This window comes from Calonectris borealis, chromosome 15 (genome assembly GCF_964195595.1).
Source record: "Calonectris borealis chromosome 15, bCalBor7.hap1.2, whole genome shotgun sequence".
NCBI classification, from domain to species: Eukaryota; Metazoa; Chordata; class Aves; order Procellariiformes; family Procellariidae; genus Calonectris; species Calonectris borealis.
The window spans coordinates 14,774,485-14,791,280 of NC_134326.1; the positions used below are offsets into that span (position 1 = coordinate 14,774,485).

Consider the following 16,796-nt stretch of genomic DNA (forward strand, 5'->3'; position numbering starts at 1 on the left):
AAGCATCCCAACGGCACAAGGCCTTGTACCTGTCATGCCCCTGCACCGACCCAAACCACCCAGCAGAAGCCACCAAGGGCCACCCACGGTCCCCGGGGCTCAGCATCAGCCCTGGCAGGCAGCCCCAGCCCTTCCCTGCAGGACAGCAGCGCCAGCAGAGCCGACGGCAGGCCAGGAACGGGGGTCCCTGCTCCCCTCCTCCTTACAGCCACTAACCCTGTATGGCCTGGAGCTGGCCCCCCTTGACATGACAGCAATACAAGGCACAGTGAATCTTACGCTTTCACAAAAGGTTAAAAATTTAAATACTCTCCAACTTTAGTGCAAGGCAAGCAAATGATACCACAGGTCCAAGTAGGTGCTCAGCCCCCCCGGGGGGCCTGGCTCAGAACGAGCACGAGGCAGCAGCACGCACACGTGCACGCACGTACGCGTGTGCGTACATACACACACACAGAAGAGACAAGTTATTGCTCGGGACATAGCTGGGACGAGTGTGCACAAGAGGGGACAGGAAAAGTAGAACAGAAAGGTGGGCTGAGCCCCACGCTGCTCCCCAGGGACACGCAGGGCTCTGGCCCCTCTGCTCCTGCCCTGCCCTCAGGCACAGGAGCTGTGCTGGCTCCCCAGGGCCCCTGGGGACGCACACGAAGCCGCTACGGCGGGTGGGCTGCTCCTGGCCGCGCTCACTCTTGGGTCACAACTCACAGCATGACCCTGCAAAGGGACATTCCCTTTACCACGGCTTTACTCCCTGAGAGCAGGGTCCCTTACGTGTCCGCTCCTCCGATACCGAGCTGGGCCTGGGGACCGTGGCACCCCCAGCACGCAAAGATGGCTGGTCTGGAGCTGGTGGGACCATGCTGGGGCCATCCTGCACCATGCTGGGGATCAGACCGACCCTTTAGACCTGCAGCAGGTACCTCCTGAGTGGGAGCAGCTGTGTCCCGTTGTGCCACAGGCAGCCTGCCGGCGGTCTGGAGAGGGGGCCGGGATCAGCTCCCTGGAGCTGGCAGCATGTGCGAGACGAGGCAGGAGGAAGCAGGCTCCGGCAGACAGGGAAGCGGGGATGAGGCAGTGACGCTCTGCTGCCAGGATGCAACGGTAGATGCTTTGGCACAGCGGTTTCCTGTGCCTCGGGGCTGAGCAAGGGACTCCGCTGGAGCCAGGGACGCCTCAGCATGGCCAGAAAGGTCCAGGAAAGATGCTTTAGACACCTCAAGGCACAGAAGGCCTCTGCCCAGGACTCCCTGGCACAAAGCTGGGACGGTCGCTCCCCCCATAGGAGGACATTTGTGCCTGTGACAGGGTGGGGGCAGTGCAGGCCCCCACCTATAGATTAAAAACCGACATGTGATATGTACAGACCGACGTATATAAATATACACCAAACCTGCAGTGCCGCTTTGGCACTGTGGAATGTGTCAGCAGAGCTGCTCCAGCTTGGCCTCAGCCCACGCTGGCGCAATCCCTCCCTCCCACCCTGGGCCCGGGAGGGGAGCGGCAGCCGGCGGGTGGTGGCAGCACAATCCCAAGCGGCAGATTCAGAAGCGTCCAGGTCTGTCTTGGGGATGAGGGCTTGCCCATGGCCAAAGGTGCCTTGGCCTGAGCCGCATGCTGCTGCCAGCCCTGGAGCCATCCTCACAGTCTTCAAATACAGACGTGTAAAGCTGTAAACAAATCCACCTTGTGGGGCCGCTGCTACCTTTGTCCTTCAGGCTGGGCTGTTGTTCTGCTGGGCACCCGGAGAGGTAAGGGCGTCCCAGGGGCTGGAGAACAAGCTGTGCTCTACAGCCGGGTGGGCTCTTCCTCGCTGTCACTGCAGTTTCCACAACAGTCCTGAAGTCAGAAGGGCAAGGAGAGGGAGGAGGGAGAGAGAGGAGCACAGCAAGCAGAGGGTGAGCACGGTCACACAACCCAGCCTACAGCTGCCCTGTGGCAAGGAAGGGCCAGGTCCCCCCCCAGCCTGCGTGTGGGAGAGCTACATGGAGGCAAGGGGCTGGAGGGGACCCCCAGTCTGCAGAGAAACAGCTGCATCTGGGGGTTCAGCTCCTGGCAGACAGACTGGTGAGCACGCAGCTGACTAGCTCAGAAGCTGGGAAGAAGATGGGCTCCATGGACTACAGCCCCAGGGAGACAGCTCAGTGCCAGCACAAACGATCTGCCCCGCTCAGGGCTCAGCCAGCCACAGAAGCAGCTGAAGCCCTTTTTGCTGGAATGGGAGAGAGTCTGAGCATGGGGCAACGCCAAACCCTTCATGGTTTCTCAACCCTTCTGTGTGTCCCAGACATCCAAAGAGAGGAGTGAAGGGAACTTCCCACAGCCCCCTGGGAGCGGAGCTCCCAGCAGCGGCAGTGCAGGGGCAGCTTTGGCTCAAGCTGAGGGCAAGGCCTCCCCCACGAAGCCAGCGAGAGCAGGGAAGCGGGATTAGTGGCTCAGGGGGCAGTTAGAACAACAAGCAGCTTGTGCTCTGCTGGGCGAAGGGGTTAGACACTGAAGGACAACACTCCTCTTTCCCAGATCTTGCCATGTCCACGGGCCACCGGGTGTTTCCCTGAGCAGAGCAGCCAGGAGAGACTGCTCACCTCTGGAAAGAGAAAACACGCGGCAAATCACAGCTCAACCCCTGCCACAGGCAGCTGCCCATTCTCCGGCAGGTCCTGCCTCGGGAAGGGCTGGGTATTCCAGCCCAGAGCTGGCTCTGGCTAGGGCAGCCCACTGAACAGTGAAGCACAACTCGGAGCTCATCGGGGAAGCAGGAGTCAGCACCGGGTGGCTGAGAGTCGGTCCAGAGCCAACCACGCTTGAGTCCCACAGCTGCAAGCAGCTGTTGAGAGGCAGCAGCCCAGACTTTGCCAGTCCTGGAAAGAAGGCAAAGGCTGTTCTGGGCAGAGGAGAATGGCAGGCCAGCAAGCCCATAGCAGCTGCAAGACGTTTCCGTTCTCCTCATCCCTCGAAAGCACTGCTCTCTCTGCCTGCTCAAGGTCTGGCAGAAATGCTCTGGGGAGCCCAGGAGCCCATTCCAAGAGCAAAGTCTTCTTCAGGGATGGTATTATTCATGTAGGAAGGGAGCAGACTTGCTATTTTAGTGCCTTCAACAAAATCGCTCTGCCTCTGTGACTGCAGCATGTTTAGCCAGGACACTCCATCCCAGCCCCCTCGACTTCCCCGGCAGCCAGGCCAGGGCTGGGGCCCTCTGAGAACCCTGGGGTCTGGCCACCCAGCACAGGGGGAGACTGCCTGCTGCCTGCTCGTGCCCACCTCCCTGTCAGATCTGCCTGGCACAGGCCAGAGCGGGCTCATTGCTGCTAAAGGACTTGCTGTGGAGAAAACGCTAGGCAAACACTCTTACCTGTCTGCTGAATAAGCGCTGGAGTAATCCTTTTTTGGGCTGTGGAGAAGGCTGCCCTTTCCAGTCCAGGTCTGGGGGCACTGTGCCGTCTGTGCTAAAGACATTCAGCTCCTTAAAACACTCCGTCTCGATCATCTGGAAGAGGGCACAGATGGCTGCAGTGACTGCCACACAAAGCCCATCACCGCGGGCCCAGCAGAGCGCAAGAGCAGCAGAGACAGCACGAACCCTGCGGGACGCTGCACTCTGCCATGGTGGGCACAAGCAGGAGCAAAGACCTGTCCTGCAAACCTACCTCATTCTGCCAAGGAATGGGCACACTTCCTGTAGCAAACTTCTGGTAGAAGTCATTGTCCGTGGGCTCCAGCTCCACCCCTTTCACTGTGGAGAACTGCTCAATGTCCAGAACATCCTTGCAGTAGATGGCCTGGGGCTAAACAGCACAAGGACTGCTCTAATGCCAGGCTCCATGAAGAGATCACCACCTCAAACAACCGTGGCTCGTGGCCAAGCCTAGGCCCCCTCTCCCTGCAGCCCAGAGCTTGCTTGACTCCTGTTCTGCCAGGGTCCAGAAACAAGAGGGAAGGGGATGGGCACCATCTCCTCAGGTGAGCCACCCCAGGGCTCCTGCTTCCCTTGACAGCACCAGTGACTGAAGAGGTCAGGACACAGACAGGCACTTACATCTGGCTTGAAGGGGGGGTCCAGCATGCCTGCTTCCAGCCTCCTGAAGTTGAGGTGCTTGAAGAGAGGGTGCTCCTTCACTTCCTTGGCCCCAGCTCCTCGGCACCCCAGGCGCTCCAGAGGGTCTTTGCACAGGAGCTGCAACACAAAGGAAATCAGTGCCCTGGGTGGAGGGTGCTTCTGGCAAGAGCAGCCCTGAGGTCGGCCGGGCTCCTGCAGTATGTCTCTAGAGACGGCACGGGCCCGCTAGGCAGCTGGGAGAGTGAGGAATTAAGGCACTCTGGGCCCTCCTGCGCTGCCTTATCAGAGCCGAGGGAACCTGGCTGCCACCAGCACCTCTGGTGAGCAGCCTCGATGTTCTCTTGCTGTCTGCAAAGAGGCGGTGGGAGCGAAGGGACAGGGATGCACACTCGTACCATGGTGCAGAGGGAACGGGCGCAGGGTGAGAACTTCTCCGAGTACTCCTCCTGCACTTCCTTCACCAACCGCTCCACCTCCTCCCGCTTGATCTTCTTCTTGCGCTGCTGGAAGGGGGATTGTCCCTCGATCATCTCGTACACCAGGCAGCCCAGAGCCCACCAGTCTGGGCTGAACGTGTAGCGCTCGTTCTTCACCACCTCCGGAGCTACATAGAAGCAGGGGTGAGGGACATGTGAGGACAGGGAGAGCACGTGTACAGTCAGAGACTGCTTTTTGATTAAACCAGGGTCACTTACCCATGTAGCCAACTGTCCCCACCCGGCCCTTGATTGTTTGGCCCTCCGGCACGTGCACAGCTAGCCCCAGGTCTGAGATGCGGATGTGACCTGCACGGAGGAGGAGGCAAGTTAACAGGACAAGGTCAAGGGGCAATGTTTGAAGCTGCCAAGAACACAGAGCAACCCTGGTTCAAGCAGAGAAAGAGAGAAGGACTCAGGCCCAGGGCTCCTCTTGACCCTGCACTCACCATGGTCATCCAGCAATATGTTCTCTGGCTTCAGGTCCCTAGGAAGGAAGGGACTTGATTAGCAAGAAGCCTGTTGTCAAAGCAAAGGACACAAGCAACAGTGACATCTCAAGAAGTCACAAGATAAGCAGCAGAGGGATGCAATGCCCCTGCCTCGGGCACACAGATAAACTGCCCCTCACCCCTGCCCCGGAGTTAGCCCTGCAAGCTCTCCCTTCCCAGGCAGAGAGGCAGGACATGACAACCTTCAACCCTCCGCAAGGAAGCAGTGAGCCTGTGGCTGACTCCCTCTTTGCAGGTGCAGAACTCACTATGGGACAGGCCGTGCAAGAGAGCAGCAGAGGCTTCTTTTGCTTGTCCTGCCCCAGGACTTTCCAGCCCCATGTTTAGCCATGCTATCCCTAACGCTGCATCACACAAGCCGGTGAGTGCAGTCATACAATCAGCTTGTTCTCCCTCCTGCCCAGCGCTCAGTCTTGAGTGCATCGGGGCAGCCTACCCTCCTTTGTCCTAGTGTCAATATTGCCCGGGAGTTAAGCACCCAAGTGCCTGCCCCGAGGCGTTCACAGCTTGATCACATCCTGTTCTTGGTGATCATTTACCAGCACGAGGAAGCCAAGCTAAGCTCTCCCGTCTCTCCCCTGAGATCAGCTTTCTGTTCCTGATCCCCTCTCACCCAGCTCTGTGCTGCTTTCAAGACTGAGCTTATTTTCTTGAGCAGACAGATCCAGCTGGGCTAGTAAGAGCAGCAGGAAACCTCTTGCTTCTGCAGCCCATACAAGATCTCCCAGCAGGGGCCAGGCAGCGCGCACCTGTACACTATCCTCTCCTGGTGCAAGTCCTCGAGGCCACAGCAGATCTCGGCAGCATAGAAAGCTGCCCGGGGCTCCTCGAAGCCAGCCTCTCCCATGTGGTAGATATGGAACTTGAGGTCCCCTCCATTCATGAGGGTCAGCACTAGGCAGAGAGCATCTTTAGTTTCATATGCATAGGCTAAGCTCACCTGCAATTCAGGGCAGAAAGGCTGTTAGAAGACACAGCTGGAAGAGGGAGGTGCCCATGCTCTGACGGGCACTTTGTCACCCAAGCAGCCACTCACAGGCAGCAGGACTGGGCCTTTGCCAGCAGAGGAGGCAGAGGGGGAACTGTGCAAACCCAGGGAGGACGTGAAGGTGCCCAGCAGCCCCAGCATACCCCCAGCTTTCCTGAGAGGGAGGACACTATTTCCCTGAGCCAGAACTGCTCCCCTCCAGGGGCAAGCAGCACCCAACAGCAACCCTGGGACAGCGTCTGAGGAACCCTCCGTAAAGGGAGGTTTCAGGCTGTCCACCTCAGTGCAGCCAGGGAGAGAGCCCCCACCACACAGCTCAGGGTTAGGTTCTGCCCACTTGGCTGTCTGGAGAGACAGTTCTTGCTGCTTTCTTGTGCCCCTGAGGTTAAGAAGGTGCCTGTGAGACCAGATGGGTGTTTGGGCCTCACTTTGGGGGCATTTACAGCATCTTGTGGAGGCAGGAGGGCCTGCCAGACCCCAGCCGTGTGAGAGATGTGCAGCTGCCAGAACCCTACCCCACGGGCAGGGTTCCTGCCTCTCCACATGGGGTGAGGAGCACAGAGGTGTCAGGCCGGCTGGTTGGAGGAAGAATCAACCACCGCAGCAAAGTGAGAGCAATTCCTATGTACTTACTACAAACCTACTGTTCACTTTTTCCAGGATCTGTTTCTCATTCAGGGCCATGGCCTCTCCTTTCCGCTTTTTGATCCGTTTCTTCTCCAGTTTCTTGCAGGCGTACATCTTCCCTGTGGCACGCACTTGGCAGGCACAAACCTGGAGGAGGGACAAGGCTCAGCACCCTCCTGCTGCTGTTTCCAAGGTGGGGGTCTAGGTTCTGTTGTCGGGAAGAGGCAAAGATGTCCCTGTCCCTGCCTCACTCTGAGGTTAGCGAGAAGCCCGCTGCCAAAGTAAGGACACAGGGAACAGCGACATCTCCAGATGTCACAGATAAGCAGCAGAGGGCTGTGATGCCCCTGCCACCTGTAGCAGCACCATGGCTGGTGCCTGGGAAGACAGAAGGCCACTCCAGAAACAGAAGGAAGCCTAACAGTGAGAGTTTTCAGGAGTGCAGTTTCCCCTGCCAAGATACGGGGAACAGACCTGGCTTTCTGCCCAGGCAGCAGTATGCACCACAGGGCACGTGCTACCTACCCTGTGCAACACCTTCCACACCTCCAGCGCCTGGCAAGAGGGGAGCTCCTGCCCCTCAGAGGGGAACTGAGGGGTCATGCAATGCCCAGAGCACAACAGTGCCCAGCGCAGGGCCCCCACAACCCCCCAGCCAGCAGCACCTGCCTCCAGGTGCTGGAGCAGCTTGTGGCACCCTGATGGCCAACCCAGGCCCGCATCTAGCAGCGGGCAATGGTGGCTGCCTGGTACCCCAAATGCAGAGGAAACGCTGGTCACTCACCTCCCCAAAACCGCCCTTGCCCAGCACACGGTACTGGCGGAAAGTGTTTTTGGTCACTGGCTGCCTGTGAGGGAAAGGAAACTGGAGTGAGATGGGAGCAGGGAGAGAGCAGCAGCTGAAGCCCAAACCACCCCCATGCCCTGGCCTGAGAGACTGTGGCCGACCCCAAAACCCCTGCTGAAGCAGACCTTGCTTCCCTGCGAGGCAAGCAAGGCTGGGGCTGCTGACGGTGCCAATAAAGGGCCCTGAAGGAGAGCAAGAGTAGATAAAAGCCAGGCCCTTGGCTCCTGCCAGGGCCCAGCACGGAAAGGAGCCTGAGGGACCCCTCAGGCAGCCCATGTGAGCAGGGTGCAGGTCTCCCAGCGATGCTGGAGCGCCTTACCGTTCCAGCCATTTCCACTGCAGGAAGCGGTTGAAGTACAAGCTGTCGAGGTAGTCAGCAAAGGGAGCCACGCTCAGGTAGTCGTGGATAAGCCTAGGAGAGAGCAGAGCCAGCAAGGTTCCTGAAGCTGATCACAGCCATGGAAAAAGCCGGCGGTCCAAGGAAAGAGGTGGTGAGCAGCCCCGAGCACCCGTTTACTTTGCCATCCTCTCACCCAGCCTGGCGCTGTGTCACCCACGTACCCCGTGCAGCCCTGGCCCAAAAAGCCCACCCTCCGTGCTAAGCCTGATGCAAAAGAAAGGCTCGTTGGTGGTACCGCTGTAATGAACACAGCACCCGGCGATGGGGCTGGCACTGCTAATTGTGGACTCTCAGCACCAGCCTGGGCTGCGGGTCAAAGCGGGACGATGGGACTCTTTGCAATTGCCTCTGCTCACAGAGCAAATGCACACTCAAGGCTGTAATCAGCTGCCGAAAGCTGCTAGTAATGTTCAGCACCAGGCGCTGAGTTGTTCAGTTTCAGATGAATATCCAGCACAAAAGGCCACAGGGGATCCTGCTCGAGAGAGCTAACTGCCTCGGAGACGGGTGCCAGGGCTGCCCAGCGGAGTAAAGAGCCTTAGACATAGTGTCTAGACTGGAGACATGCATCAAGGAGAAGCGGACAGGCTCTTCCCCTTTCAGAGCTTGCCAAGAGCAGGCAGGGCCCAGCCCGGAGGCTCTGCATTCAGACAGCGACACTAGTTACCACACACAGAGCTAACGCTCCCCAGAAGACTGCAGCAAACCCATTGCCACAGCCCTGCACTTGATTAGGCAACGTGCTCCAGCTACTGTTCAGGGAGGGGTGGAGGCCGTAAGCCCGGTTTGCCTAACAGCTTCCGCTTCGCACCCAGAGCCAGGACCTCAGCCACTGCTTCTGCGATGGGAACAGAAGTGACCTTAGATCCCTGCAGCAACAGCCAGCGTAACCTAACCACAACGGCCACATCTGCGGCCAGCGGGAGAGGACAGCTGGCACCGGGACTGCAGCTGTCAGCTCTGCTCTACGGGTGCCTACGAGATCCTGGCACAAGACTAGGAACAGCATGGCCAGATGCTGAGGCTTGCTGAAACGAGGACTTCCCAAATGGCAACTCAGACCCATGGCAGACTGACAGGAGTGACAGAGGTTTCTGCAGCAGCTTGTAGCTCCCAGAGCCCACGCAAGCTCTTTGCATTTGCTTTCCTGTAGCTGTGCTGCAAGCCACTAGCCCAAAACTCCTCAGGCCCCAGCCTTAGCACCGGCCCTTGCTCTCCTGGAGGAAGGGACCACGAGGGACAAGGTGAGTTAGCTGCCGCATCTACCCCAGGCCACGGTGCAACCTGCAGGCAGGTCCCAGCCCTCCAACTTACTTAGTGGATTCCTTGAAGAGCTCCTTGGAAGGTTCCTGCTCCAGCCTCTCACAACAGGCATCCACCAGCTGCGAGGGGACTTCAGGCACATGGTCCTCACTCTGGGGACAAAAGGATGGAGTCAGACATAGGGAGCAGAGCACAAGGATCCTCCCAGGAAAGAGAAGCCCACACTAACAGCACACAGGCACCCATCTGCTTTAGGGCCAGTGGGAAAAGCAGCAATGGTTGCTTGTGAGGTAGCGGGGTGGCTCTGTACTCTGCCCTCACCATCCTGCCCAGCACGTTCGCCGTGGCAGAACACGGGTAACGACAGCTGTCAGCTTTCCAACGTTGCAGGCAGCAAACACAACCCTCTTACTCACGTTTGGCTTCAAGTACTTTTCAATCAGGTGCTGCCCGCATTCCTTCCGCTTCTCATCTGGAGCCACTTCGTACCCTGCCTGCACAGAGCAAACAGCATGAGGAGCAGGTCCAGCCAGGAACCGAGCCTTGCTACCGGGCAACAGCTGCAGAGCAGCAACACCCTCTGCCCAAGGTTTCCCATGCTTTCCTGGAAAACCAGATCTCCAGCAAACAGCTCCCTAAGCAAAGGCCCAGCCCTATCTTGGAGAAACTGCAACTCTCAGGTTTTTCCTTCAGGAAAACCCTACGTGCCCAGAAGTACCTGGCAACTGCCTGAGCACCCAGAGCCAACTGGTCTGTGCCCAGGGCACCAAGAACATCCCTGCCTCCCCCCAACGAAGTTCGACGGGCTTTGCTCTTACCACGGCATCCAGGAACTTGACGCAGCGTGACAGCTCAGGACGTGTCTCGCAGAACTGCCGAAAGAGCATGTGCCCAATGGGCTGCTTCTCACACAGGCTGTGGTAGTCCCGCTCTGCAAATGTGGAGAAGACTACTCACTGCCAACCCCCAAGGAGCAGCCACAGCCCACCGCCCCAGGCATGGGCTGTGGTGGAGAGGCTTGCGACTCCTCAGCTGGCTGCTCACAGGTCCCACCAGCCTGAGACTCCCAGGAGAGTGAAATGCACCCAACGGGGACAAGAGGCATGACCAAGCTTTTACGTTCCCCTATGGAAGATCCTCTTCCCTGAAAGAGGTTTGACCTGCTGTTCTGTACAGCCCCTCTTGTTTCTAGGAAGGGATCTTGGTGTCTCCTGTTGCCTGGAGGCTCTCTTCTCAAATCTCTCCCCAGAAGATCGACCGACTACTCCAGACACACAACTTTCCTTGGAACATAAGGAACACGCTGAGCTTATTTCAAGGCAGATTGTCCAGGCTAAGAGTTGCTCTAATGACTCTTACAAACCAACGGCCCTGCTGGAAGCAGCAGCATCAGAATGGGGGGCACCATTTCCACAGATGTCCTGTTAATGCTGCACACAGCAATTACATCCCCCTCACTCCATGGGACAGCCACTCGCTTCTACGTCAACTCCTACTGCCCTCCGGAACTTGGCTTCCCTGCTGATTCCTCCTCCTGCTCTCTGAAGTCTGGCAGCCCAGGCACAAACCCCTTTGACTACCCAGAGCACTCCCAGTTCTCTGCTTTTTTCCCTCCCCTTCCACTCATAAGACGTCTGATCGCGGGCCAGAACAGATTTCTGTTACAGCCATTGCCTCCAAAGGCTGCGGGCTGCCTGGGGTGCAGATGTGCAGCCGTCCACCAGCTCACAGGGGATCTTCCAGCACTACCCGGGGCTGGCTACTGCCGGCCTTCCCCTCCCCGCGTAGCAGCTTCTCCCGAGGAAGCTGTGGCTTCCTGAGGGTGCATGAGAGCACAGGGACGGCAGGGCTGCGGTGGGGGAGGAGGCCACCTCGCCAGCTCCACCACACCGGCTGGTTTCCTTGTGTCTGCAGGGGAAGGAGTTCTCTTCAGCTGGGGAGGACGAGAGCTTGCTGCCGGCGAGATCAGAAGCTTTCGGCTGCCTTTGCTGCTGCCCAGGCTCACACAAGGTTGCTCCCTGCGGTCAGGGCACACAAAGCTTAATTCTGCAGTGGGCAACCAGCCCACCATGCCCACAGTCCTGCCAAGCTTCTGGAATAGGAAAGAAATGCCTTTCTAGCAGGCTGCGAGGGGAAAACAAAACCATTCCAGCCAAAGAGTGACCCAAGGATGAGGAACGCGGCCATCTTTCCCACAGGGAAACCAAGCGAGGCGGCCGTCCCCTGGGCCAGAAGCACTTCTCGCGTGCCTCCCCAAGGGGAAGTGGGGACACCAGCAATGACAGCCAGCCACTGGGAGGGACTTGCCTCCCAAAGCATCACAAGGTCACTGTCCTGGACAGTGGGACAGCAGAGACACAGACCACCAGCACTCACCACCGGCAAACAGGCAGCACAACAAAGGTGAAGTTCAGTGCTGGAAAACATGTCATGACACCCGCAGGAAGGGCGGCTGCGGGCAGAGGATGGGCATCAGCTGAGGGAAAGCTCTGCTGAGGGCACAGAAGTCAGAGAAGCAGATAGGGGTTGAGACGGCCAAGATGGGACCTGCAAGGAGAGCCCAGGCCAGAACTGTGTTCAGCGCTCAGGACCTGCTCCAGAGAGGCATTTTGCAGCAAAACCAAGGCGAGAGTCTCCATCTGACGACGGTCGGCTGCGAAGCCAGCCCTGGGAGGTGGCGCATGGCGTGCGCAGCAGCAGAACCAGGCTGTTGTGAGCTTGGAGGTTACAGTGTGGATGATGGAGGTTGAGTTATTCCAAGTGCTACAGAATCACGTGCCTTTAAAGGGAGACACTCCTCTCCTTGGGGCTGCCAGGTCCTGGAAAACCTGGGCAGGGTGGAATTGGGGACTGGAGCTGCAGAAACCTCCCAAACCCACTCAGCCCAGTGACACCTGCGCTGAAACAAGGCCAGCGCTGTTCCACTCTCCAGCTGGCAGCTGAATCTGGAGCGACAACTTAAACAAGCTTTCCCTTTCCCAGGAAGCACAGTATTCCCATCCTCCGTGCCCCAAAACAATTTCACATGATCTCAGGACCAAGCCTGCTGCACAAACATTAAAACCGTGAAGAGTACAAAGTGCAGTATTAAAATGATAGGCCAAGCCCTGCCCAACTGTGCAATTCTCATCCGTATCGCACAGCAAGAACCCAGTTTTGCCTGAGTAAAGCTGCTGCATTAGCGTTAGAAGCGGAGGTCTGCAGAGCAGGGCTCAATCCCAGCCAGAGAATCTAGAAGACGTTAGCTGGACCTTTGTTATTTATACAAAGGCACCCCAGAGCGACGGTCCAAAGCTCTGCAACACCGAGCAGGTCTGTTTGCACGGAGAAGGGTGCGTACCTCTAGCGAAGCTCATCACAGTGTGGAACGCATGTGGGTACATCAACAGGCACTATCCAGTGAGCGCCACACAGCTGTGACTTACCCACCCTTCGTTTCTCCCCTACACCCCAAGCTCTGAGTGATCCTGGCCAGGTTTTGGCCAACACATGCCCTGTTATACATCCTTGACCCTCGCAGGACTCAACTGCCTTCACGTGCACCCAGCTTTGGGTGTACAACACCCAGACACGCTCACCCACCGGCCCCGCTCCGGAGCGGAGCCTGGGCACTGCTTAGCTTCTGCCAGCCGCCGCATCTCACCTAGGGTTTGTCGAAGATCCTCGCAGAGGCTGATGTGGGGGAACTGCAGCATCTGGCGCCATTTCTTACTCTTGCCTTTCCGGTTTCCGCCACCACCTGCAGGGCACACAAAATCGGTACCATGAGTTATGAAGCAAGGACGTCCAACTGCAGCCTAGCCCTGCCAGGAGCCGAGGGAGGAGACACCCTTTGTCCACTTACATGAGCAAGCCCAGGCAAGGAAAACAAGACTGAAGTGGTACCGCCGTCTCCTGGCTGGTGGAACAAAAGCACTAGAGCCTCTGACTACCAGAGGAAGCGGACGGACCAACCACTCTGACTGCTGAACAAAGTCACAACCAAGAACACGAAGACCTCTCACCTGGACATCTCAGTGACTCATATTTAAGTTTGGAGAATCAGGGCAGGGGCAGGAGTGCCTAAAGCCACAGGTTACTCTATGCCTGCACAAGAGTTCCTGGCTCCCAGGCGTGTCCTCAGGACCTCTGCATAACTAATCACCTCTCGAGGCCAAGTCTTGCTCGGTGTGAAGCTCTTCCTGCTGTAGTAACGATGTTCATGCCACCTACTCATTCCAGACTGATTGCTTACTCCAGGGAGGGGCTCTCGGAGAGAGGACACGAAGCTGGGAGACAGGAATTCCTGCTCTAATCCTGGCTCCACAGACAACTCACTGCATCGCCCGGGGCTCATCACTTCAGTTTCCCACCTGTGAAGTGTGGACACTCCCACCTTTCTCCAGAGATAAGCCAGCCTCAGAAAAGTGAGATCCAAGAACTAGATATTATTCCAACTTCAGTTGCTGGAGCAAATGCCCAGTGCTGTAGGACAGGGTGGGAAAGCTTCTAGATAGACCAAAAAATTTACATCATAGCAAGCACTAAGTGCTGAAATACTTGTACGTCTGATTCCTGGGATCAGCCAACCTCCAGGGATTGCCTTCCCCCTGCCCGGTGCCAACACACACACAATCTCCCACCTCCCTTTGGAAATACATTAAACCACCCTGCCGAGTTGGGCCAAAGGCACGGCTTTCTGAAATCACGGGGGGTTGAACATCATTTATCAGCTCTTGAGAAACACTTTCATAACACTTTCCTCCACTGCAGATGCAATTCAGGCCCTAATCCTAGACACGGTCCTTGGGCATCCAGCTCTCCACGCCGCTGGAGACCTTGGTTGGACAGGCAGGTAGAACGGGGCTACCACAGCCGGCCTTCTGCAGGGCCAGCCCCAGGTCCCAGCCCCCGGCACGCTGCGGGTCGCTGTGCTACATCTGCCCCGCACCAGCAGCTGGGCTGCACGATTGTACAAACTCAGGAAGGAAGTGACTCAAGGGTAAGCAGGGGTGGAAGAAACCAGCAGCACAGACACCTTCTTGTCAGCCACGGCTTGTGGCAACAAAACGGATGGGGACAACTAAGCGAGGGCACAGGAGGACAAGGCACCCTCACCCCAAAGAGTGCTCAGGGAAAGGCAGAGCTGTGCCCCACAGCACCCAGAGGATGAGGACTGGCAGCTTGCATTTCCTTGAGTTGTTTGCTTTGAAAGGAGGCTCCAGCGCCCTTCACGCACGGTTCTCCCCCGCCCTCCAGGCGCCGCAGCAAACAGCCCAGCAGGGAACTTATCTCCTGCACACCAACCTCCCAGCATCCCCGTTTTGGGGACTGGGCAAGGGATGGGCCACCTCCACCCAGAGCTCACCACAGGGGAGCTTCAGGGCTTGGTGATACCTCAAAGCTGGTCTGTCGTCCTGCTGCCAGAGGCCAGCAGGCAAGGGGGACAACGGGGGAAGGAGCCTTCACCTTCCCTGGGCCAAACCCTCCTAGAAGAATTTGAACATAGAGCACAGTCATCCTATGGCAGCAGCTGAAGATGGCTGTCAGCAGCCCCCCCAGCATGTCCAGGGTGATCTCAGCCCCACACTCCCACACCAGACCAGGTGGGTCCCAAAAAGGCTGGGCTGGAGCAAAGCACCTGGTGCTGCCAGACCTGGCCAGCAAAAGCGGCTCTGTCCTGTCACACAGGCTGCCAGAGCTCGCCCCAGCGGCCACCGCGGCCATCCAGCCACAGCTGGGAGAGCCGTGGACAGGCAGCACAGCCACCCACGGCTCCCGCAGGCCAGGAACCGTCCAGCATGAGCGTGCCAGTGGACCGTATCTGCAGCCAAACTGCTCACCACCTGCCAAGGCTGAGGCACCAGAGGAGCACTGGGAAGCACCGCAGCAGCCGTCCGATGCCTCGCTCTGCATCAGCAACCAACCTCTGCTGAAGGCACAACAGGAGCCAGCCTCCCCGTCACTCACTCCGTGGGAAACAGGGTCTCGTGTCTAGAGGTCACAAATGCCACTGTTTGGTTTTGTCTCGATTTGGTTTTGAACCAAACCTTGCCATTATGAACCAGAATGTCATGGTCCACCATGGTCACCGTGCCTGAAGTACCGACGCTAAGCCTGATTTTCAAGCAGCTCAAAAATGTTTCTGCCCCTGTAAATTTAATTTCGTTGCTCTTTCTCCCACAAATCTAATCTCTAAAGCTCTCTAACCAGATTTCAGTGGGCCCCTCAGGCTCCAGAATGACTTGGTCTGGCCAGCTGCATACCGTGGGCCAGGAGGGACTGTACTTCCCTAATGAACTCCCCGACGCCTGGCTGAATCAGACCTTCTCTGCAAAGCACCGGGCTCCTGTGCGACAGACTTCCCAGCTCTCTCCTTAAGCCATCCTGAGGCTGCATCCCCCACCGGGGCCCTGGCATTTAGCCGTGACCCCTGAAGCAACAGGAGGTTTGTGGCCCTGCAGCAAAGCTCCTGGTGCCGAGCGGACCAGGGGCCAGGGTTGGTGTGAAGGTGGTGGCGGGGTGGGGCTCACCGCCGCAGTTTCGGGCTCGGCCCTTGTGTGGGAAGCAGCAGTTTACCAGCCTGAAATCAACTTTTTCTCCTAAAGCTGCTTTGTCCCTCTGCCAGGGGAGCAAGAGCAGCCCCTGGACGGGGTAAGGCTGGAGGCTGCCGGCACCGGTGGGGGCTGCAGGGCGGTTTTCACACGCCGAGGCAGCAAGGCCGCCCTAGGAGGGCTCAACGCCCCCCCGGAGGAAGCACAGCTCGGGGCGCTGAGCAACCCCCGGCTGCCCGGGGCAGCGCCCAGCGGCGGGGCTTCCCTTAGGGCCGAGTGCTTTGAGGCGACCCGTGTCCAACCTGCGCCGTTATCTCCCCGCTCCCAGCAGCGCCGCGGGCAGCCAACGCCGCGACACCCCTGGAGGGACAGCCCGGGGCCGAGTCCCGGGGACTGACATGGCCGGAGCCTGCAGCCCGCCTGGCCGCAGCCCAGGGGAGCGGACGCCGCTCCAGGAGGCGGCCCGGCGGGCTCACGGCTCAGGCCACAGGCCGGCCGGCACCTCCCGGGCGCTGGGCTCACTTCGCGGCCGGGCCGCCCCGGGCCTGCCGCCTCCCCGCGGCCCCCCCCCAGCTCCGGGGACCGGCGCCGCCGCTCACCTTCGCGGGCCTTGAGGAGGACGGTGTTGGCGACGATGTTCTCCAGCTCCATGGGCCCGGGCGGCACCACCGCCTCCCGCCCGGCTCCGCGCCGCTCCCCTCCGCTCGGCCCAGCGCCCCGCCGCCTCCCCCCTCCGCCGCCGCCGCCGCCGCGCCCCGCCCACCCTCTCCCAGCCCGCCAATGCCTGCCCACGCTCCTCCCGCGCCGCGCTCCCATTGGCCCAGCCCCCCAGGAAGCCTCGCCCCCTCCTCCGCGCCGCTGCCCTCCCGTTGGTGTGGGAGGGCGGGGCGGGGAGAGAGAAGCGAGCGTCATTCGGCGACCATTGGCGAAGCCCTGCCGGGAAGAGGGGGCGGGTGCTGATTGGAAGGAGAGGTGTCACTCAGGGAGCGCAGCCGCCGCTCCGGGAACGGATTGGGCGAGCGTCAAGGGCGCCCACCGCAGATCGGGATCCACCTCCTGTGGCATCTGATTGGGTGGGGAACTGCCACTCCGC

The 16,796-nt window shown here is 59.0% G+C and overlaps 1 protein-coding gene across 4 annotated transcripts; it reads right to left on the reverse strand.

Moving 5' to 3' along the window:
- Nucleotides 1-293: 293 nt before the first annotated feature.
- GRK6 (G protein-coupled receptor kinase 6) lies at nucleotides 294-16,411 on the reverse strand. Of its 4 annotated transcripts, none has more exons than XM_075164358.1 (16): nucleotides 16,303-16,411; nucleotides 12,814-12,909; nucleotides 9,989-10,101; nucleotides 9,587-9,664; nucleotides 9,222-9,322; nucleotides 7,827-7,919; nucleotides 7,445-7,508; nucleotides 6,667-6,807; nucleotides 5,795-5,985; nucleotides 4,983-5,020; nucleotides 4,753-4,842; nucleotides 4,453-4,661; nucleotides 4,037-4,174; nucleotides 3,648-3,785; nucleotides 3,353-3,487; nucleotides 294-1,839 (listed from the first exon to the last, which is right to left on the reverse strand). In XM_075164358.1, the coding sequence occupies exons 1-16, from the start codon at nucleotides 16,352-16,354 to the stop codon at nucleotides 1,789-1,791; spliced, it is 1,728 nt and encodes a 575-aa protein (XP_075020459.1). In that variant the 5' UTR covers nucleotides 16,355-16,411; the 3' UTR covers nucleotides 294-1,788. The 4 variants fall into 4 exon arrangements, with proteins under 4 accessions (XP_075020459.1, XP_075020461.1, XP_075020460.1 ...); XM_075164360.1 differs by having other exon boundaries at nucleotides 294-2,587; XM_075164359.1 differs by lacking the exon at nucleotides 294-1,839 and adding an exon at nucleotides 2,594-2,861 and having other exon boundaries at nucleotides 5,795-5,939; nucleotides 6,678-6,807.
- Nucleotides 16,412-16,796: the final 385 nt, after the last annotated feature.

What these genes read in the sequence shown, in the direction of transcription:
- GRK6 (XM_075164357.1), bottom strand. Translation starts at nt 16,354, where the DNA reads ATGGAGCTGGAGAACATCGTCGCCAACACCGTCCTCCTCAAGGCCCGC. An exon ending in GCAAGGGCGGTTTTGGGGAG is followed by an intron (nt 6,808 to 7,444) that starts GTGAGTGACCAG and finishes TCCCTCCTCCAG; the next exon opens with GTTTGTGCCTGCCAAGTGCG. An exon ending in AAGTGAACAGTAGGTTTGTA is followed by an intron (nt 5,986 to 6,666) that starts GTAAGTACATAG and finishes CCTGAATTGCAG; the next exon opens with GTGAGCTTAGCCTATGCATA.